Source organism: Ursus arctos, unplaced genomic scaffold (assembly GCF_023065955.2).
Source record: "Ursus arctos isolate Adak ecotype North America unplaced genomic scaffold, UrsArc2.0 scaffold_1, whole genome shotgun sequence".
In the NCBI taxonomy this organism is placed as follows: Eukaryota; Metazoa; Chordata; class Mammalia; order Carnivora; family Ursidae; genus Ursus; species Ursus arctos.
Genome location: NW_026622763.1, coordinates 78,249,652 through 78,273,977, shown reverse-complemented (window position 1 = coordinate 78,273,977; position 24,326 = coordinate 78,249,652). Strand labels below are relative to the sequence as shown.

At 36.3% G+C, this 24,326-nt stretch overlaps 1 protein-coding gene across 11 annotated transcripts in view; it reads right to left on the bottom strand.

The window, feature by feature from the left end:
* Window positions 1-24,326, bottom strand: part of ABI2 (abl interactor 2) — a 115,129-nt gene that overhangs the window by 14,481 nt on the left and 76,322 nt on the right. Inside the window, exons 4-9 of one of the 11 annotated variants that reach the window (XM_044381243.3) lie at window positions 18,744-18,841; window positions 15,591-15,737; window positions 14,706-14,830; window positions 13,462-13,644; window positions 8,707-8,865; window positions 2,395-2,481 (exon numbers count right to left, since the gene is read on the bottom strand). In XM_044381243.3, coding sequence (XP_044237178.1) covers window positions 2,395-2,481; window positions 8,707-8,865; window positions 13,462-13,644; window positions 14,706-14,830; window positions 15,591-15,737; window positions 18,744-18,841 — 799 coding nt within the window. The remainder of the gene's footprint in view (window positions 1-2,394; window positions 2,482-8,706; window positions 8,866-13,461; window positions 13,645-14,705; window positions 14,831-15,590; window positions 15,738-18,743; window positions 18,842-24,326) is intronic. The other 10 variants (XM_057304199.1, XM_026492140.4, XM_026492142.4 and 7 more) reach the window with 10 other exon arrangements.

The following is a 24,326-nucleotide window of genomic DNA, read 5'->3' as shown; positions in this document are numbered from 1 at the left end:
TGTCTTTCAAAACAATCACCTTGAGAAATTACACTACAAAATTACTCAAAGATTCTGCCATTGCTCATTTTTACCATTTCTTATAATGCCTGAGTGTTAGCTGAATGAGACTGACATAAGCTACCCTTTTTTACTTAAAATGTTCCAATTACTCAGCTAGCACTTTCTGATACATTATTTCATTTAATCTTTACCTTGGGAGGTGTTTTTTTAATCCTCATTTTATGGATGTGGAAACTGGCTTTCCAAGATTAAGTAGTCCTACACTAAGTAAGTGGAAGAGCAGGAATTTGAACTTCAGTGCCTGTTATCTTAAAAGATACACTAGTATGGGATGAGATCAATTTAAAAACTTTAAAGTCAGGTTTCATGATTACTCATTCAACAAACATCAACTGATGGTTAGCTACTATGCTCAGCACTGGGACAGAGCAGTGGACAAAAGTCATAGAGACATGGACAACCAAATTTTCACTTGTAATTACGTCCAGTAAGTGCTTTAAGTCACTATAGAAAACAGAGCAATAGACCAAAACTCTTACGTACGTCAGGAAAGGCTTCCTGAACCAGAAGAATAAGTAAGAGTTAATGGCTAGAGGATACGATGGAGTGAGGGTGGATATTTCATGTCAGCTGTAAAGGAAAAAAATACAAAGGTAAGAAAGTAGGAACCCTTCGGAGAACTGGCCAAAGTTCAGTAGAAAGAGGCATGAGGAAGCTGAAGAGGACTAAGCAGCAAGGGCCTTCCAACAGTTTGAATTCTATCCAAAGAGCAATGGGGAGCCACAGAAGGATTTTAAGAAGAATAACAGAATCATAGCTGTACTAGTCAGCCCAGTATACCTGGTTCCAAATAATTCCAGAGTGTTTCCAAACATCGATCTTATTACAGACTATCTGCTACCAGAGTATCTTCAAAATAATATACCTGAAAACCATGAAGATAATTCTAAAAGACAAGTATACATCTTTCCAAGGTGAATGTTTTGAAGAGAACAACACTCATTTGAATGCAGAAGTCCTGCTGTGTCTATAAAATCAGCCACAGCTCACCTCACATACAAAGTTTTCTTATTTTTATGCATCTTGTAGGTGAGAAATATATATGACTATGGAAAGAAAGAAAAGCCTATCCCAAAAGGCAATCACACTGCTAAACATTGGAGGTGCTCCTGGTTTACCTTCCAATAAGCAGAAGTTGGACTATTTTCAGAAGCTAGCAGAGATGCAAAGGCACCTGAAAGAGACAGTGAGCCCTCAGGCAAGTAAGACTGGATTACAACCAGTTAAAAAACAAAGAAATGTGTCCATAAAAGGGGGGCATTTAGTTAGCTATAGAAGCACAAGAAAAAAACAAACAAACAAACACCCGAAAAAAGCAGGGACTGAAGTGTCTGCTTTGTGTCAGATACTTCTTTAAATGCTGGGGAAACAGCCAGCCAACAGAACCAACAAAAAACTCTGCTCTCATAAGAGCTCACATTCTAGTATCGGCAATGCCCATGGAAGAAGCAGGAGTCCTAAGCAACAGCGTGCAAATATTTCTACCCTCTGGTCAGGCCATCCCTGTTCTGAGATGCATACACGGGGCTTCTTCATACTGACGGCATTAAAACTTTCATTAATGCAACTCCCCTAGTTCAGACTCCGTGCCCAGCATGCAACCTTATGATTGTAACGTGGGCTCCTTGCATAGACCACTCACAAAAAGAGAATTCCTCTATGTTTCAGACTATGTTCACTGGTCTCCGTAACAGCAATTCCTCACTGAATGTGACGCAGGCCTCCTGCTTTGTAGATATCAGTCTCCTGAGCTTCCTTAATGCTTCCGTAGGAGAGGACTGAATGGGTCAATAAAATTAGTTATCTAATCCTGCATGTCTCGACCCCAGACCACAGGCCAATGTAAATTCACTGCCAATCTACGAGGCCTCTTGGGAGACAGACTGGTAATTTGGTTCCCTGAGACCTACCGCGGCATGGCCATTGCCATTTTTACACTTGGAATCACAAGACTAGAGGAAGATTCTGAAGCGGCCACAAAACCCTACAACTCTAGTGATAGGAAACTAGGCTCCTACTTGTTAGAGCAACCCAGAGAAAAAGATGGGATATCTGGTGACTACGTAGCATCTCCTTGGTTTGATGTGGTCTTTCTTTTCTCATATGTGTTTTATTTTTGTCTTATCTTCACGACCAGATTTTAAGTTATCTGAAAGCAGAAAACTTCATCTTAATTATTTTATCATTCACACTAGCTGCTCACCCAGTGACTTATTCATAATATCCAAATATGTGAAGTATCAGCGAATGAATGACTATTCAGCCAATCACATATAAATGACATTTTATGCCTATAATCTGATCTACAGCATAAAGAAGACATAAACTTACTATTTTCTTGGACTCTGGCCACAAATCCCATTAAAGGTAACTGAGGAGTTACCTGTAGGATGGAGGGAGGAGGAGGAGCAAGAGATACTGCAAAAACAAAAAAGGTGTGGAGGGTAAGGGGTAAGGGCGAGTTACATTAAAAGGAAAGGCTAATACAATAAAATGAACATATAAGGAGGGAAAACACTACATACAAATATTTTATAAGCTATTTCTTAAAGATCCTCTTTTAAGGGATAATACATTAACACAAAAAACAAAGTATTAGGGGGAGTTTAAAGAAAGTTCTAAAAATTGCAACAGGAAGCATTTATTATATACAGATCTATTCTAACATGTAATGGCAAACTGATCTTGTCATATCACTAACAACATGTCTTCTCAAAGAAAGAATTTCTGCAGGTTATCATGAATAATTTCGTTTTCAGGATCTTAAAGTTTACAAGTTTAAATGTTCATCGATACCAGAAAAAAAAAAAAAAAAACACTGCATCCCAACCCAAATTTATACTTTTCATTACTTCATTAACAAGCAAATTAATTGGTTCTTCATTCATTAATTACATATTTACTGACTTTCTAGTAAGCGGCAAGCACTCGCCTAGGAGGCCAGTATCAAAACTATTCTGAGAGGTCCGTGTCATTACAATTTTTCATAATCCCACTTCATACAAAACACTGGACTCATTCAAACCATTCTGTCCTCCCCAAGGTGTCTTTCCCTCTATCGCGAACACCTGGTACAGTGCCTAGCACTAGTTAGCCTACAACAAATGTTTAACGTATGTAAATAAATAAGCCAGGTACATGCCAAACAACCGCCCAAGATTAATTCTACAGTTATCGTTTCCTTCAGAATAGGTATAAAGTATAGTATGCATCTTCTTACAAAAAGAGAACACCTTTATTAAGTCCAAATTACGGTTAAGACTAATACAAGTGAAAGGATGAAAAAGAGTCACTGCCCTCAAAGAGATCACATTCTAATTGGGGGTACAAAACAAAATAATAACCTTAACCCAGCAATGTCTGTAGCAATTTGCTGGAGGTGGCTGTGGTGGGAGAGTCGGCATGGGGATGGTGTGAGGGCCGGTAGTGAGGGCACCGGGATGGGTTAGTGGTAAGGAAGGCCACACAGAAATGCTCTCTGAATGGGCACCAGAAAAAAGGAGTTCAACAAACAGACAAGAATGGAGAAAGACAAGATGAGAACCAAGTAAGGGGCAAAGGCTGAGAGGTACAGAACAGCATGATCAGTTCACAGGACCAGAATTGTTTCTATATGGCTAGCACAAAATAAGCCGGAGGAAAAATACAAACCTGGAAAAGCAGGTGGGTAGATATGAAATAGGAAAGTACCTTAGGTGAAAGAGTGCTTAGTGGTAAAAGACTGGACTTGAAAGTTACTCAGTGTCAAATATCTGATTCACCATTTCCTTGTTGTTAAACACCTAGTAATAACTTCTTTGGACCTGATCCATAAATGTGATAAAAAAGACTGGTTTGCTTTACAGAGTGGTTGCAAAGATTTAAAAACAAACAAACAAAAAACAAAAACAAAAAAACACTAATGCATGCAGAATGCCTAACCCAGGACCCGGCACAAAAAAAATCAAGGCAGCATAAACACAAAGGAAAGAAGAGAACTTGGTGCGAAAAAAGTACCACTTGGTAACTAAGGAATATATATAATATATAGACAAGAGTTAAGCTATTAGTTAATACTGTAGAGAATCTAGATGTGAGGGAGAGTAGAATAACCCCAGCAATGGGTACCTTTCTTTAAAAGGTACCTTTTGATTAGGTTTTTCCCTAAAGTCATACTTCTTGGCAGTAAACCTTTTGGTGCCGTGTCTCCCCCTTACAGAGGCTTGGGACAATTGTTGATATGTTCCCAACACCCTGTTGTTTTCAAACTTGAAGGAAGAAGACGACATAATGAACACAGAAGTAGCAGAGACAAAGCTGATAAAAGAGAAAGAGCAGCAGACAGCAACTGGCATTCTGGAAAAGTATTTATTGGGTGTATGTTCACATTGAATAAGATGAAAATTGTTCCTCTTCTGTTAGCACCAGTCCCAACCTCTCCCATAATAGCAAAATAGGAAATTCCCCCACTTCAGTCACTGTTTCTCATCCAATTTTTTTTTTAAATGACCTTCTGATGCTCAGCTAAACCAGAATGATTAGGTGCTTAATTCAGAACAGTCTTTCTGTAGGTAGATCAAGTGTATTATTTTTTAAGGTGAGTATGTTCTATTTCTTTTCTAGTTCTGAAAGTAAAAATCTGAAACCATATGGTTTTAAGAAGTCCACCAAGAGCGGCCCAGGTAAAAACCAATCCCGAATCTTTCTAAAACAGATTTACTTTGTAACAAAACAAGTTAGATTTTTCTCAAAGCCAGACCATGTTCAAAAAATTCAGTTCCAAGTGGAGTTTACAAAGGTCACCCCAAATGCTACTTTTTTCCCCCAGGGCAAAATTTTAATGTGATGGTCCAAATTAATTCAGATACCACAGCATTTTCTTTCTGGACTGCGTTTTTATTTGACTAGAACTCCTGTGAACCAGAATATCCTACTTTAGACTAGATTTATTTTCCTTAGAGCTGAGCTGAAAATGAACCATTCTAGGAGATTTAAGCAGAATTTTGATGAGAAGAATTATCTGTAATATTCAGTTCTAGTCCTAAGCATCTCGTGAACAGGGAAGAGAAGTTAACTAGACAACTGTTTTCACTCCATTTAGCTAAGACAATTCTTCATATGACAAGATCTTTTCCCTATAACCACCAAAAGATCTCCAAACGTAGATTCAGGAGTTTTAGGTTCACAATATACACTAACGATGTTAATGTGAAGAGATGGCCTCCCCAAATGACTGGAGTTTATAGAGAGATCTTAAGTTCTACACACAGCAACAAGTAGATATGAATATAGTAAAATGGTCTGCAAGCAAACCAAACTTAGAGGATGATGACGTGCTGACGAAGTATACAGACTTCCCAAGCATGACCTTCCTGGTTATTTCTAAAATCCTCTGGAGCATAATCTTTGAGGCTTATTGTTTTAAAATGTCTACTTCAAAGAGTTGTGAAAAATAACTTGGAATTTTACAGCTTATTTCTACAGATTTATACATACTCTGAGAAAATCAGACAAAATAAACATTCTAACTACTACTTCTGAAACCATTAAAAGTATACCGCCAGGGCACCTTTTCAGGGTGGTGCAGTCAGTTAAGTATCCGACTCTTGCTTTCAGCTCAAGTCGCGATCTCAGGGTTGTGAGAGCCCCACGGTGGGCTCCACACTCAGTGCAGAGTCTGCTCAAGTTTCTCTCTCAGCTTCTCCCCCTCCCTTCCATCTCTAAAATAAATGAATAAATCTTTAAAAAAAAAAAAAAGAATAACACCTTTAGAGGTTATAGACATCTGACGGTGCATTCAAGTTTAGGTGTTTATATTTTACACTGCAGTGAAGGAAATGATTTAAGCAATTCATTTTAAGAGTGAAATATTTCCTAAACATGAACAGCAGGGAGTATTTAAAAGTGAACTTAACTAATCATCCTCAGTAAGGAGGCTTTTTTGATGGAAAAGAATATGGTTACCATATAATTATCAGTTCTGTAGTTTCAGAAGGGTTAAAAGAATTGGATCATTGTTGTTCCTTTTCAAGCAAAAAAAATTACCATAAGATGTTATCCCAAGAAAAAAGCAGCAAATTAACACAAAGTTTAAAAACACAGCTTGTGTTAATAATCAGTGTAAAGGGTCTATCTGATTTCCTTGGTCATCTGAGAATATAACACTTTCCAGTTGTTTTCTTGCTTTTCTGCTCTCATTACAGTAAGCATTCTTTAAAAAAAAAAAAAAAAGAGTAAGCATTCTCTAACAAACCCTAAAGACTGCCTAATACAAGTATTTGAAAATTGCTTCTTGCTACTGCTCTTTATTTATACTTTGCTAAAGCCCCACCACATCTGCATTCTTCCGGAAATTTATGGTAATGCTGTAACTTAACTCTCATTTAGAGGATATAGGTTATTGGCTTCTCTTCTGCAATTCCACTAACCCACTATCATTTTTTCACTGTTTCTTTTTAGTTGTTTTTAATAACATTCAATGGCTAAAGCTTGACATTTTCCCGTGTGAAACACCACACTCATTCACATATAACTATATACTCTCATATAACTATATACAGTCACATTTCTTGGAACCAACATTTCACTTTATGAATTAGATTTTTTTTAGTCTTTGCTGTAAGAGACTGTGAGCAGTAAAATATAGGATTATCTCTTCCAAAGGCCTTGGTATTTAAATACCACATCATTGATTCTTTAATGTTATGGACTGAATATTTACGCATCCCTAAATTCATATGTTGAAATTCTAATATGATGGTATGGAGGGGGGTCTTTGGGAGGCAATTAGGTCATGAGGGTAGACCCCCTCATGAATGGAATTAGTGCCCTTATAAAAGAGACCTAGACAACTCCCTCTCTTCTTCCACCATGTGCGGATACGAGAAGATAGCAGTCTGCAACCTGGAAGAGAACCCCAGGACTTGACTATGGTAGCACCCTGATCTGACTTTCAGCCTCCAGAACTGTGAGAAATAAATTTCTGTTATTTATAAGCCACTTAGTCTATGGCACTTTATGACACCAGCCTGAACTAAGACACTTACCAAACTAGGTTTATATATGTAAATGTACAAATACGTGTGTATGTGTGTGTGTACATATACTTCTTTACCGCCAAGGGGCTTCACATTTATATTTAAGGTAAAAACTGTTAACTTATGTTTAGCTCTATTTATTTCAGGGACCCTCTTTGCCATTGACAAGATGAATGATAAACTGGTGTTCCTATCTCTTTGGCTAGATTATTAAGAAACAGTAAGAACCAAAGGGGTTTCAGTTATGCCCTGATCAAAGTGTTCCTTTCATTAGCTTGTTTTTGAAATAATCTCATTAAAAAACAACTATTGTACCCTTAGGATCATCAGAAAACAAATACTGTACTCTGAAGACCTGGCACTAGACCCTGGGTGTTCCATATTTTAATCCCTATGTTAGAATGCCTTCTCAAACTCACCCAAATGCAGTAACAGTGCTGCCAGATGTCCATCTCACAGGAAACCACAGTGAATTCACTGAGCACTAGTTCCGGGATAAAACTGTATAAAAGACTGACACAGTCTCTGGCTCTCACACGGTTTTATATCACAATGTGGACATCCTCCTGACCACCCCCACCTCCTCACCAAAAAGAAAACTAAGAGAGTGAGAGAGAGATTTTTTTAAAATCTGAAGGTAGGGAGGCTAATATGAAGAAAGAACATGGAACTTAGAGGCAGATGACCTAAGTTCAAATCCTAACCTGACATCACCCCAGCTTCAGTTTCTCATCCTACAAAATACAGATGAAAATGATCCCATGACTGTAAGAATCAAATGAGATAATATACATAAAAACATTCTTTAAACTGCATTTATGTAGAAGGATCAAATTTCTTCTGCATGACTCCAAAGGAATAAGGTTTCACCAAAAGGTAGTAGCCACAGTAGACCGGTTTCAGGGCTTACCAAAGATGGAATGGGATGTCCCCAAATATTAAAGATACACAGGCTTACTGGTCTCTGGGCAATAATCCAGAAAAACACAGTAAGTTGATATGCCATGTCCACAATAGTCATAGAATCTAATATTTGCTCTTACTCTCTCTGGGGAAGAAGCAAAAATAATGACTACGTATGGTATTAAATACGTGCCAGATTAATTTCTTCTGTATGCATGATGCAACTGAAAGATGGCTGTAATACCTGGATCAATCTGTCCAAGTCCTAGCTTTCCCATCATAGGCTTGGTATGAGAACTGAGTAAGACAGTATAACTGCCTAGCACAAAACAGCTATAAAAATATTATTTCTCTTTTAATATACCACTTTCAAACTCTGAACACTCAATTTTCATTATTTGGTATTCACAGAGCAAGGATATCTGATTAAATAAGAAGGAAATACTGTTCACCACAATATTATTCTTTAAAGCAAATTAGCACCAGCACAAAGATTCTGTTCAGAAAAATTAAGTTCTACAACTTTATATGGAAATCATGTACTGATTTTAAAAAAAAGAACGGCATGATACAGTATAAGCAACCTTGTAGTCATTCTTCCATTCATTCAACAAAGAGTACTAAACACCTATTATGTGCTAGTAATTTGTAATTAAAGGTTTTTTCCTCTGTAACTGAAGATTTTAATTAGATATATTCTACAGAATGCAAAAGAAAATCTAACCTGGATTCTGGCTATAAAAAGGTCCTCCGTTCATCTGATTCTGAAGGCTTGTCTGTGAAGTTATGGAAGGAGGGCGTCTATAGGGCAACGAGCCCCCTATTGTTGGGGGAGTATGGCGAGAGGCAGGTCTGTTCATGCTGTAGAACTGAACAGGATGACCTGGAAAAGGGACAGAGCATACATTTGTCATTAAAAGATAATTATCTAAGGCAATGAAATGCTTTAGGTACACTGCCTGAATCTTAATAAGATTATTAAAAATAACAATGTTTAGCTAATTTAATTGCTATCTGATAAACATCATGCAAGGTCACAGTTATTGCTCAGCTGACATCAAAGTACAAAAGCAGGAAAGTAGGTAAATAAAATTAGGTTTGGAAAAGCTACACTCTAAATAGATTACTAATTACAATTTTATTAAATTAATAATTTGATAGGGTTTCAAAATCATCACAATTAAAATTTATGGCTTACTTTCTCTTCTACCGCCCAAAAACGACCACTAAAAACTAAACAAGACAAGGGGCACCTGGGTAGCTCAGTAGGTCAAGTGTCCAACTCTTGATTTCAGCTCAGGTCATGATCTCAGGGTTGTGAGATCAAGCCCCGTGTCAGGCTTGGCTCTGGTCATGGAGCCTGTTTAAGATTCTCTCTCTGTCCTTCTCCCTCTGCCCTTCCACCCCCACGCGTGTGCACTCTCGCTCTCAAAAAAAAAAAAAAAAAGAATAAAAGATATAGAGAAAGAAAGCGGGGCGCCTGGTTGGCACAGTCAATTAAACACCCAACTCTTGGTTTCGGTTTTAGCTCAGGTAGTGATTTCAGGCTCCTGAGATCAAGCCCTGTGTCCTGCTTGGATTCTTTCTCCCTCTGCCCCTCCCCACCACCACCACTCCCAACTCCTTCTCTCTCTGTAAAATAAACAAATAAACCCTTTAAAAAAAAAAACAAAAAACCTAAAGAATGACATTTGGGAAAGCAAAACAAAAAATGTTTGACACACAGCCTTATCCAAAATAATAATAATAATAATAATAATAATAATAATAATAATAGCAGCAGTAAATTTAAGGTGACAAAGCAGTCAGTTTAAAGGAAAACAAAATATTTCAGGAAACAATCAAGTGACATAATTCCAAACCAAACACATCCTTATTCAATCAAAACTCTCCATCTCCAAAACTAGATGACTTTGTATTAAAATTACAGCTTAAGAAATTTACAATTAAGAAAAAAGCTAAGATACAAAAAAAGTGAATCAAAATATATCTTATTTGTAATACCATCTCTAAATCTATAATATTAGCAATTTCACTCAATTTTGCTGAGTACTTCAACAGCTAATACTAACTAAAGACATTCTTTCTTAATCTATCCAATTCCCTAATGCAATCCACTCCCTAAATTTTATTGTGACTCCACTTCCACTTAACATCATTCAGCTGAAGGCCTACTACTATTACAGATAGATCAGACAGAGGACTAGAGCACCCAAGAGAGATCACTCCAGCAGGCAAGAAAGGAGGGGAGGAAAAAGGAGGAGAGGGGAGGGAGCAGAAGTGAGAGAGAGGAAGAAGGGGGAGGAGGAGAGATAAAGGGAAGAGGAAATAGGAGGAGAAAGTGCAGGGAGGAATAAAGGGAGGGGGAAAGGAGAAAAGAAAGAAAAACACTTCTGGCAATTTTTCATCTTATCCATGATTGTAAAAAGGGTTTACATGAGTAAAACTGGTCTTCAGGAACTCCATAACTTTATCAAACTTGGATTCATATGAACTCATATAAAGAATATTAGAGAAGTACTCAATATCTGCTATATCATTTACTTTTACATATGACAGCATCAAAACCTAAAAATCAATTCTTTTGTATAAAAAATCTGGAGTATTCAAGCTTAAACATAATCTACTGTCAAGTCTCTGTAACAATGATTAAAAAAAAGTAAAAATATATAAACTAATAAATTATTATTTAAAAGGTACATTTTGTCATTTGAATCACCAGATACAAATACATTACTGGCATTTAAGTAATCAATCGGTAATGAACTAATAATACAAACCTACCATTTCAAGTTAAAAGTATCTGATAATTAAACCATTACAAATTTTATATAGTTAGATGGTGTCTAAAATCTCACGTCCTCAGTAATTCAAAGACAATACATAAAAGATTCTCTATTCATTCCATTAATAAACCATTTACTTTGCCTTGGGTTAAAAAAGCAAACAAAACTACAGTTTAATTAACACAGACCTAACTATAAAACCTAAAACTAAAAAGTTCTAGAAAAAAAACAAAATCTTTGACCTTGTGTAAGGTAACAAGTTTGAAAGTATGACACTGAAAGCACAATCCATAATAGAAAAAAACCAACGAACTAGACTCAATCAAAATGAAGAACTCCCCTTCTAAAAAGTACCATTAAGAGAATAAAAAGGTAAGTCACAAACGGAAGAAAACATTTCCAAATCATATAATCAATGAAGGACTTAAATTCAGAAATAAAGGAATTCGATAAGAAAACAAACAATCCAGGGGCGCCTGGGTGACACAGCGGTTAAGCGTCTGCCTTCGGCTCAGGGCGTGATCCCGGCGTTGTGGGATCGAGCCCCACATCAGGCTCCCCCGCTATGAGCCTGCTTCTTCCTCTCCCACTCCCCCTGCTTGTGTTCCCTCTCTCGCTGGCTGTCTCTATCTCTGTCAAATAAATAAATAAAATCTTTAAAAAAAGAAAATCCAATTCAAAAGGTCTGTGGAGGGGAGCACGACATCTGAAAAGATATTTCATCAAAGAAGATAAACAGATAGCAAAAGAGCACACGAAAAGATATTTCTGTACCATTAGTCATTAGGAAAATGAAAACCAAAACCACACAAGAAACTATTATATATCTAATAGAATGGCTAAAGTTTAAAAAAAAAAAAAGCAAACTGACAACAGCAAGTACTAACAAGTATGAGGAGCACGGGAGTCTCACTGCTGGGGGGGGGTGTCAACTGTTCAGCCACTTTGGAAAACAATTTGACAGTTTCTCGTAAAATTAAACATTCACGTACCATACAACCACCAATCCTACTCCCTAGGTGTTTACCCAAATGAACTGAAAATCTACACTCACACAAAGTCTGTGTGTGTATGCTTATGGCAATTTTATTCATAATAACCCCAAAATGGAAATAATCCAAGTGTCCCTCAACGGGGAAAGGGATAAACAAATTGTGGACAGAACACTACTCAGTAATAAAAGAGAGCTAAATAATGAAACACGAAACAACATGAATAAATCTCAAATGCACTGGTGCCAAAAAGCCAGACCCAAAAGGCTATATACATATGCTTCTATTTACATGATATTCTTACAAAGGCAAAACTTCAGAGATGAAAACAAAACAAAAACAAAAAAACCAAATCAAAGGGTTGCCAGGGGCTAGGAGTGAAAAGGAACGACTGACTACAAAGAACATAGAGGAAATTCGCAGATGATAGGACTATTCTATATCTTGACTGAAGTTGTGGTTACATCACTGTATACATTTGTCACAAACATACATACTAAAAAGGGTGAATTTCACTGTATGTAAATTATACCATAAGAAGAGAAGAAAAAAGTACTTGGTGATTCAAAGACTGTATAAAAGAGATTATATTGATATAAATTGTTATTAAGGCATTTACCTTACTTTTCGTTAAGAAAAACTATACATAATCACTCATACAACAAATGTTTATTCAGTGCAGACTACGAAGCCGTACCTATTAAATTGTGATTTTATTACTAAAATGTTGACTCTTGGGTGGGAGTGATTTGTTCCCTCTGGGCCTACAACCAACTTCAACATTAATTTTTTACCCCACCGGTGCTGGAGCATAACAAGATTCTTGTATTTAGCTAGACAGTCTGGCCTAACAGAGACGTGTAGATCAAAGAACAGCCTGCGATTACACTCACACGGAAAGCTTTTCTCAAGAGGCGCTATCATAGAAGCTGTCCCATAAAACACCGTCCAAAATCCATTTTAGCTAAAAGTGTCCTTTAACACATTTAAACATCTGCTTATAGAGCAGCAGAGCTAAATACATATTCTACAAAGTATGAGGCAAGCTAAGGTGATGCGTGTCCAAACACATACACTTTTATAATAAAGAATTTGTTTGCTAACCAGCATCGCTATTAACTTTGCAAATACATTTTGTAGCAACTGAACCTTTTTTCCCTTCCCCATTAAGACAAATTTTAGGCTGCAGTTTTAAAACACTAAAACACCAGTCAACCTTAAGTAACACTTAAGTAAACCTGAAATTCTTAAAAAGTCCACTGGCTATGTGTTTCCAGTGCTATGACAGACTTACAGAGACTTCCAAATTGTTATATCAAATATTTCCTATAAAATATACCTTAGAATTATTTGCATAGACTTTTTGTTAAAGGCTTAATCTCTAACAATACTTCTAACAACAACTTCTCAAAACTGTACAGAAGATGGCTCCATACTAAGTTCACAAATCTCCAGTAAATGAAATTCAAGCAATTAAAAAAATGTGTATTTGTGTTACTCTACTGGAAAAAAGTATATGAACTTTACCCTGATTTCCTCAGGAAATTCTACTCTTTTGTCACATGACATTTTCTAAGTTAGTCCATTATTCTTTAGATTTTATACACACATACACAGCACAAACAAAAGTCACAAAGCCAGAGTTCCAGGGAAAAGAGCCAGATGACTGGATGTGCCTGCCAAGGAACAAGCCATACTCACCTGTAGGGGGAGTGGAAGAAACAACAGGGGGAGTTGGAGAAGTGAAGCCATCAGCAAGGGTCTGGGCCCCCCCAGCAGCAGCGTCTGGGGCAGTGGAGGAAGGGACAGTAGCAGGAACAAGAGGGGCAGGGGCAGATGCAGAAGTAGCAGGAAGGGGAGGAGTACCAGCAGAGCCAGCAGGGGCTGAGGGGAAAGAGGAGTAAGAGGCAGCATTAATGAGGCAGACCCATTAGGAAGGATTAGAAAAGGCATTAGAGAACCTAATGTTAAATATTCAGTGCTTAACAGTAACCAAAGAATAGAAGAGAATGGTTAAAAAAAAAAAAAAAGAATGAAGCTTATATTAAAGGATTATTAGGTTTGCAGCAAAAAATTCAAAATGCTTAGTGGTAATGTACAGATTTTTTAATCCATTAAAAACAGCATTCCATTTTACCTGAAAGCCACTACTCTGGAAGAAAGATGTTCCCTTTATATTGTAATTTTTAGCATAGTATTTTGTAACTAGTATATAAAACTAAACATAATACATTAGAAACAGTATTCCATTTTGAATTACAAAAATCAGAAAATAAACGCATATTCCAGACAAAAACATCTTATTAATAAGGTTAAAAAATTTTTTCTAGAAAAACACCCATCTTTTTCATGAGTTTTAAAAAGGTATTATCTATTTGGTATCATGATAAGTAAATTAAATACAAAAAAATTCTATCCCTAGGTCTTTTGTGTCATGCTTTTAAAAACAGAGTTTACCTTTGGTGTCTTCACATTAAACAAGCACATTTTTATGTTTCAGGAAAAAAAAAAGGGCGGGGGTGTAGAATTTCAGAGAGTATTAAGTTCCAAAAGTCCACTAAATTTAACTGCCAAGACTATTTCTAAATTTGTCCCATCCTTTGTTACCAATGTGATTCTCACACTGACTGTGTCCAAACACATGCAATGTCGGAACGCTAGCTGGAATTAAAAATATAAATCATACGCAGGAGGTACCTGAAACCTCGAAGCACCAACTGAGCCACCGCACCAAAGACACAAAGCCAAATAACAGAGAAGTATGTAAGCATAAACTCAAAAATCGCTTGGCTAAAAATAACAAATGCATAAAGATTTCCCAAAATTCATGGGGTCGTAAAAGGGAAAAAAAATCGTGATTATGAAGAAAGCCCACTGTAATTAAATCAGAAATTAATTCAAATTCAAAAAAGACAAGTACAGATGAGGCACCATTCATGTGTTACCTGGAAAGACACTGGGAGGAGAGGGAGTAGGAACAGCAATGGGAACTCCCACACTCCCACTTCCACTGTTCTCCCGACTGCTGCTCCGACTACTCGGGTGGCTTCCTCCGCTACTCCCACTGCTGCTAAAGGAATGAGAGCCACCAAAACATGAGTATTTATATATAGTAAGATACCACCAGCATTTCCCAAAATTTTCTGAAATGAATATACCTAAATAAAGATAATTTTAAAACCCTCCACTTCATGTATTAATGTGAGTAAAACAGGAAAAACACTTGAGTTCAAGAAACTTGTTCTAACCACCTTTTAATATAAAGCATCTAGTAAAGAAATTGAAATTGAGAAAGGAGGAAAAATTCTGTAGAAAGAGAAGTGGTAAGTGATAGGGCTCAACACACAAAAATAGTATTCCTTTTACTCTCCGCGGAAACTTGTCTCATAATAAAAACACAGTCTTCCTACTAAACACGTTAATTTTATGTGTAATGATATCTTGATGTACCATCCCGTATTACTGTTTTATTATGTATAGTTTTTCATCTGTAAAGTTCCACCAAAAAACAACTTGCAATTTCCCACATCTGATCTGTAATTTTTTTTTCCACATCTGGTCCATAACTTTTTTTTCAGATCAACTATAACTATTAATTTTGTAGAGAAGTTTGTATTTTAAGATGTCTGTTTTTTCTGGGTTTTTTCAACTTCCTGGCCTCAAAGCTGCATCAGAACAGGAGCAGAGAGAGGTGGATTCAGATGAGGTTTGGGGGAGTAGAGTGAGGAAAAGTACTTAGTGCTTGGAAAAGGAGAGAGATCTAACTGAAGTAATCTAAACAAGTTATGGTCCTATGACCATCACATTTTGCACTGAGGTAGAGAAAATACCTGTAAGTTCGATTTCTCTGATTCACAGAAGCTGTCCTCACAGGGCTCTGCTGCGAGGGAGCCATATTACGGGTTGGGCTAGGTACGTAATCATTTGGTACCACTGGAGGACGCACTGGCTCCAGTGTGCGGTAGGGGGAGTGCCGCCTACAAAAAGAAGAGCGTACGTATTGTGTGATTAGCAAGTTTCGGCACAATAAATTCAAAGAGTTGCCAGTAGTGAAATACAATTTGTATTCAGAGACAGGAAAATGTTTTAACATAACCCAGCTATCAATTTCAGTCTTAAGTATCACTTCCCTGCCATTAGGGTTTTGATGAGTATTGCTATTCTTTAGTCTCAAACCTCATTTGCCTGTACTAATGCAATTTTGTTAGAGAGCACAAAGATTCTCCCACAAGTAAGCCAGTGTTTCCCGGACTCTCTTCTCTTTTTTTGGGGGGGGGGGGTAGATGAGTTCAAATTATTTTAATACCATGTCAAATTTCCCAACTGCACTGCATGAATGCACTAATTATCTTCCTCACCCCTCTCTCCCTAACCAAAGATATTCAAAGATGGGGTAAATAAACCCAGAATCTGGCTCCACAACCTCCCCACTGAAGATCAATAGCAACTATAACAAGTCATTTCCCTTTCTATATAGTAAATACACAGAAGCTAAACTATATCCATACACAGAAATACACAAGTTACTCTCATCTCCTTCCATTCTCACTTCACCTCCTTCAACTTTCACCTTGCTCTCTTTTACCCTCTTACCCTCCTCAGAGTTCAACATTTAAAAAGGAGAGAAAAAGAAAAGACCATCTAAGTCTTTCTACTTTATTTGTTTTGGACCGTAAAGTACAAAAAGGACTGAATTTTATTAATATATTTCCTCCTTCTTCTCAAAATTTCCTTTAAAAGGAAGAGAATGAGAAAAGGAAGGAAATATGATCAGAAATAGGATGCACAATGGCACACTAGTGATTAAATGAGTTCTCATCTCTAAGTTTCCCAATTCTTTATGACAATGATAAACACTCAACTGACATAAACCTCACATTTTGCAGGTAAGATTCTGGTTTCTAAAAGAATAAAAATTGGGACCTCAAGATGTGAAAATTAAAAAGCTTTCTTTTCCTGAAATGATGTTGCTCCCTTGTAAAATTCTCAATAATTCACTCCCCACAAAGTCCCAGTGTTCCTTTAAATACCACTCTCCTGGGCTACTCAAGTTATGGTTCATTGATTTTGGATGAGATCACTTTGCATTGACTCTGTCCACTGTACTACCCTCAAAATCTTGCATAAATACATTAATAATTAAAAATAAATAAAGGGCAATAAATGAGATACAGGGTCCAAGGAAGAAAAAGGAATGTCAGGAACTTGGATTTAAATTCTAAAAAGTTTAGGCATCTCTGAAATTATAATGTAAATATTAAAAAAAGATAGGAAACGGATTAATTTCTAAACATCTGATTTCCAGACAATTTTTCCCAGACAATAAAAATGTTCTGTTTCATGCAAGAAAAAACCCTTTGCTGACTGGGTGAAGGCAATGATAAAAACAAAGTAAAAAATTAGGGGCAAAAGAACAAAATACGATGGCTAGGCAAAGACTGCAAAAAAGCCAGGTTGTGACCATCAACTGGCTTGTGCTGTTCAGCAACTCTGGTCTCCAATGATCCTGCAGAACCCTTGCTAATACACAAGGGAAACAAATTCTGGTATATGTATAAATCTTCAAAGTTTGAGAGCAACACAAAGCTTTATTTTACTAGAGATGACAGCAGGTTACCTTGCTAACAATCTTGACTTAAACCCAAACCAAATCTGTCAGGCACTACAAATGACAGAATGTAGATATTCCGTAGGAAAATAAATACTTCCTCTTGAACTCCCTACTTTTACCTCTGCACAATTCCATCCTATCATGTCATCAACATTCTACCCTTAAGTTTAAATCTTATTTGATGTACTACTTTCCTCTCTAATCTAAGCAGGATTTGTTTTGTTGACCCCAAATAAAATCATCCTATTCCCGCTGGAATTCATTTTTATTCTTCTATTTGCCACTGTCCTAACTGTAACTCCTCTTCCAACATTATCCTCTTTTATATGCTAACTCATCTTTGTTCTGTCCTGACCCATAGTGCTTAATTAGCTTTTTGTCATTTTCTTTCTTTTTCCTTCCTTCCTTTTTCTTTCTTTCTTCCTTTTTTCTTTCTTTCTTTTTTTTTTTTTTTTTTGGTGAGGGGGCCAAAAACAACATTGCCAATTAAAAAAATTTTTTTTTAATTTAAAAATTTAAAGCCAATGGTTGTCAAAGCATTTTGTCTTTGTCTTATACCTTTTTTAAAAAAATCCAATTTGTGGTACAATGACTCTGAAAAGTTGATAGAGGACAAATATTACCCCCTTTTACAGATGAAAAAACTGAATTGCTAAGAGGCTGACTATGCAAAACAAAAGAGCAGGAGCAGAGCTGGACCACAATTTTAGTCATCTGGCTTCTGGGATATGTCCATCTGATTAATTTCCATGATACAATTTTTTTAAGTTTTATTTATTTAAGTAGTCTCTACACCCAACGTGGGCTGGAACTCACAACCCTGAGATCAAGAGTTGCATGCTCTTCCGACTGAGCCAGCCAGGCACCCCAATAAACCAAATTTTATATTATGATGCTATAGAAGAAAAATGTTAGAAGCTTTTACATTAATTGGCCATTTCTGCCAGAAGTCAAATCCAGAGCTCACTTCTGCTGGACTAAATTAAGCTCGATACTCTCATAACAACACAAGATATACAGAATTATGTCATCTACACATTATTCTCACAAGAATAGTCTAAATAAGCATAGTCAAATGTAATATGAAATACTCTAAAAATTTTCTGAAATTAGAGTGCAATTTATAATAAGCCATGAACTTGGGCTAGGATTTTACCTCAAATTTAAAATTCATTAGAAAAATAACTTTGAACAAAATCTTTTTTAAGTATAAAGATGTTTCCCAGCAAAAGGGAAAGTTACACACAAAAAAGTTAATCTTAGGGAGATAATGTTGTCTCAAATATTAAAAATAGTTGAAATATATGTAGTGTTTAGTTTTCAACAACACTACATGAAATGGTTTTCAATTATTACTTAGTTACATACTTACCCAAGCGTCCCTTTCCCTGACATGGGAGGACTGGGGGGTTTCTGAGTTGGAGGTGTCGTACGTGGCAGCCCACCCATCTTCATATTCTGGGTACTCACCTAAAAAAATTTTGAGGAACAATCAAAATTTGTATGTAGTGAAACAAAATGTCACTTGTGGGAAATAATGTTATGCTATTTAACAAAGGAGGGGAAGGTTTAAAGAGGAAAAAAAATTAGAGGCCATGCATTTCATATGCAGTTTCTACTCTATTATTATTCTACAGTTGTACTCAAAGGACTCTTCCTAACATGAGATTTTCAAAAGATTGTAAACTTATATGCAAAGACTGTATTTGCCATTAGGCCATCACACCAACAGATCACTGGTTAGATTATTTGATACGATATTTAACTGAAATTCAGAAGGATAACTATAAGAACTTTAGTTTTAATAAAGAGAAACTCAAAAACAATAATGCCTTTAAACAATTCCTTTTTTAGATAGCAAGTATATTATAAAAAAATACATGTTTCCCAATAAAATATGCACTATAGTTTTGATCCATTGTAACTAGAGAATATAAAATAGTTAAACTATGATATACCGAAAAATTTTGCAGTTTTAAAATAGTGGCCCAGCCTTACAATTCAGATTTCTCTAATGGTGTCTTAAAGGAATCACCCACCTGAAAACTGCCAAAAGTTAAGGCATGTTCCTAAACCTCTGAACTAGAAAGTTAGGGCTGAGGTATCCCATTCAGTTATGAACAATACAGGGGCCACTGGCAATGTCCTAGTTCCACTGGGAATTAGACCCACTCAGGCCCAAAATAAAGACTATGGGAAAGGTAACAGAGTCCTAAATCAGAGATAGGCCATGACTCCTCATTATTTTATCTCTAACTGAAAATGCAAGGGTAGGAGAGTAGTGTAATCTGGGAACAACTGATGCCACCAAAGAAGTGTATAAGCACTTATACAGAAAGCTCTAGAAATCTGGATGTCTTAAAGTGATAAGAACTGTCATTCACAAATATAGTTCAAATGCAGTCTCAAATTGTTTGAGATTATCAATGGGTCAGAGTAAATGTTCAACATACAGGCTCATACCTGACCCTATTTTAAGCCCCAAATATTCTGGATAGACAAATACTTCAAAAAAAAAAAAAAAAAAAAGGATCTTAACTTTTCTAATAAGAATATATCTGGAGTAATCAAATTATACTTATAAAATGAAACTGTAAGACATTACACCACTGAAATCAGAATACATTTATAGTTATAATTTCAAAATATAAATTTTAAGAAAACAAATCATAATCACATACAGAGTATTGAGGCTGTCAAAATTAACTCCGGCTTAAATGAAATTTTTAAAACTCCTAAAATACTACTTGTTATCTGAATAGGCAAGAAATAATATATCAAGAAACAAACTCTCAAATGAATAGCCCAGTGAACAAGTTGTGTGTGATGTTAAAACCATCTTTAATGACAAATGATACCTTTGAGATGTCAATATTTTAAAGTGAAACATTTATCCATAATCCTTTTTGTTACTTTTAAGCAATACATACAAAACAAACCGGTTATTAAGTAAGAATAAAGATTAACTTATCCTTGTTCTCCCCCTCATTAATAAGCAGAGGGTATGCTAATCATATCTTAAAATGAAAATGCCAGAAAAAGTTTTGAAAAAGTCAATCCCCTTTGGGGAAAATTTTAGGAGTAATATGACAAATAACCAGTAGCTTTTCAAACCGTAATCTTCTTTATGATACCAGAAGATTTTTTATAGTAGTAACTAAAGTCCTTTAAGCTCAACCTTAAACAACATAAAACCCAAATTTACTTTAAGTGACGAGGGAGAAGTAAGTGAGCCAACACTAAACTACATCAATTTGCTAGAAACGGGAAGGAAAAGGAACAGGGATAGAAAAAGTAAAAGAGAATTTTATTCTATACATGGAATAGCTAAAATACTTGAAAACAGCTTTCCAACTTTGATTCAAGGTTTTGGTATCTAAGGTGTTTTTATTTAAATTGCAGTATCTTCTAGAAATCTTTTAATCAATTAAAAAATATAAACAATCTATAAGTTAAAATCTGATGGACATTTCCATAAACAAAACTTGATAACATTTTATGATCTGTACGATCATCAAATGATTGTATCTGCTTGTTTAATGGAGTTTGGATAAGTAACTTAAATCACTGAAAAAACCAAAGAGGCCCTGCAGAATGTCCATAAACTCTGGAATTTTATACATCACTGATACTGTACCCTTATATTAAGCTAAAAGAGTTTTTTAATTTCTCTTCAAGGTGGTTTTCCTTTGTGAAAAATGTTTCTACGCTAAGTAAGACAATGAACACCTATGCAGAAGCAGAATATAAATACTGGGGGCGCCTAGGTGGCGCAATCAGTTGAGCATCCCACTCGTGATTTCAGCTCAGGTCATGATCTCTCAAGGTCGTGGGCTCGTGGGACTCTGCACTCAGTGGGGAGCTGCTTCTCTCCCCCTCCTTCTCTCCCTTTCCCTCAGTTCTCGCCCCCGCTTGTGCTCTCTCTCAAATAAACAAATCTTAAAAAAAAAAAAAGAATACAAATACTGCCATCTAATTTGAGGAAAAGGGAAAAGAACAGGAATAACTGCCAAATAAAACTTAATTTATCATAGGTAGGATCTGTATTATAATTAAAGTTTAAGTATATTTCAAATATAAAATCATTCGATGAAAAAAATTTACTAGCTAGCTGTCATGGTTCTCAGCACTATTTTGAAGGAAGTTTGTGGGGAGACAACATTTGCTCACAAGCAGCAAAACACAGGAGGACTCAACTGCGTGCATAGTGAAGGGGACCTCAAGGGAGAGAGACCACGAGACAGAGACAGAGAAAGAGAGAACACACCCGGGACAAAGAAAACAAAGCGAAACTGCACCCATTTATAACAGCAATTCCACATGAAACTTTAAAACAAACTGTAAACATAAACAGAACTATCATCTGGCATATAAACACGTAGTTAATGGTCCTGAACCATGAGTGGGATTGCTCATTACACTTTTCAAAGTCTTATTGAGAATCAGAATGAAGTTTGGTGGCTGACTGCAACAATCACTCAATTATGTGGGTATTTGTTGATACCACAAAGGGGAAAGTCATCATTAGAGCTAAGTAAAGCAGCTATTAAGTATAAGGAGGAGCAGCAGGAAACTCACCCCTCCCCCCCTTTTTTTCCTACAAAAAAACAAAAACAAAAATCTCGAGAAGCAGGAAAAGTATTTAAGTGATGAAGCTCAAATACTTTGCCACTAGCCTGTGACTAAGGAATGCAGATAAAACTGGAAGTAGAAATGTTCAAAGAGTGGTCTTATTTCCCAGGCTTTGGAGATCTCTACAACTAGCACAAGCATCAAGCCCATTCTTATGCCTTAATATTTTTTTCTACAATGTTCCTACCTGCTCTATGTTTTTTTGGTACATTCAATACCTCCTTGAACCTTGATATATCATAATATAATGCTCATTATAAAACTCAGTGCTTTCCAGTACCCTGTGAACTTCAGTAATTTTTATAAAGCTGGCTCACCAGGTATCTCTAGTTGACAAAAGACATCATTTCTGCTATGAAGAAACCTCCCACTGACATATGACCTGCTATGAGAGAATACCGGCAGACACATTCTAAAATGATATCTGTGGTATATCCCTCATTTATCAACTACTTATCACCTACCAGACTACTAGGTACAAGGGTAAGGAATATGAAAACCAAGGGAGACATTTGGGGGGTGGGGGGGATGGGACACAAAGGCCTATAAAATGATTCCTCTGCCTTAAAGGAATTTATAGTATTTTGGAATAAACTAGGACTCCTATGTTTTAAGCAAAAAGGAATGTCTAAAAATTATATAGAAATCTCCAAAAAAGAAATACCAATATAAGAAGGAAAAACTACAGAAAGGTTCAGTGAAAAATCTAAGCTGGACTGTTACTTAGAAAGAAAAAAAAAGAGCAGAATTTAAATACAGAGAGAGAAGAGGAGGACTACGTATAGCCTGTATCTGGATGTGGAGTAGTGAGGATGGGCAGAAGCTGTGGTCAAGCACCTCTGGGCCTTCATTCACTGTCCAGTATTATTCCCCAGAGTCCCATCCAACACAAAATTCTTTGGCTTCCTAGACATCTCTATCCCTCTCTTCAGAGGATATACGTTCCTACTTCAATTCCCAGGGCTAGTAGGAAAAGGACCAAGAGATCCTTTGAGGGAAATCAAAGCTGTAATCAGGAGTTCAAGTATGAATTCAGAAGAGGTAAAATTTTTAGTAAGAGAGAGACAAAAAGCCTAAGGTACTAAGAGTCCTGAAATAATCCAATACAGATATAAGGGAATAAAAGAGTAGGAATAAGGGGGAAGAGAGACAGGCAAAGAAAGAAGGACAAGAAAAAAGGAATAAAGATGGGCAAATTTGTTTGATTTTGAAAATACTTTTTGACAACCGGCCTTTGACAAAATAGAATTGGTGGCTTAGGATTGGAATAGGCAAAAACAGATGGGTCTCCCAAGGGTTGCTGTTACGGAGTTTTCCCTCCAAATGATGTGTCAGATAGATGCTCAAGAGTGAACCCTCAGCTGCACGTGAGAGCTGGAAAAGTGAGAAGCAATTTACCACCTTCTGTAGAGAACACTTGTTAAAGAACACACTCGAGTGAAAAACTAAAGCCATATTTTTATACAGGGTCAAGTTAAGGATCTTCAAGATCCCAGGCAAAATTTTCAAAAGTGTTATATTCTTAATGTGTTAGTTGTAAAACAAATCCTTAACCCCTCCTCATTAATTATTTAGAATCCGTTTGCACAGCATATTCAACTGAAATAAATATGATGCCAACAGATTAGTAGTCCTTACTATTTTTTATTAAACTATTTATTTAAAAATACTAAAGCTTAGCTTCATTAGTGACTTCACTGCTTTCGAAAGAAAAATCCATTTCAAATACATTAGTAACAGGGTCTTAAAACTCTCTTTACTATTAAAATAAAGAGTGGGGAATGGGTATCCCAGTTCGAGGTAAATTCCACTTTTATATGGCCTCAGGTACATATGAAAACACTTCCAAAATGACGTCCCACCCTTTAGCTTTTCATGCCTTTTGTTGTAAAAATATCACCACATATTTTCAAAGGTCTTATGAATCAAACTCTACAACTTGTTCTCTCCAAAGAAAAAAATAACCTAAATTTCAGATGAAAAGAACCATGAACCACCATGAGAACATGCTATATAAAATGTTAAAAATTCAACTTTTAGTATGGAGGCTTCTTCTGAGTCAAATCCCATGTGTCTGGACTCCAAGTGTGATCTTCGTTTAAAGTCTGTCTGAAAGGTATCAAAGGCCTGACAGCAACAAGAGCAAACACAGAGTTCATGAAGAACTGAGGAAATCCAAGGAGCAGATAATCTTACCAACAAACATCAGGAGACCTTTACCACACTTGATAGAATCCACAGGTCTCCAAGATCATTTGGAAACCACTGAACTAGTATATTATCTGCAGTCCCTTCCAACTGTAACATTTTCTCTTTAATTCTA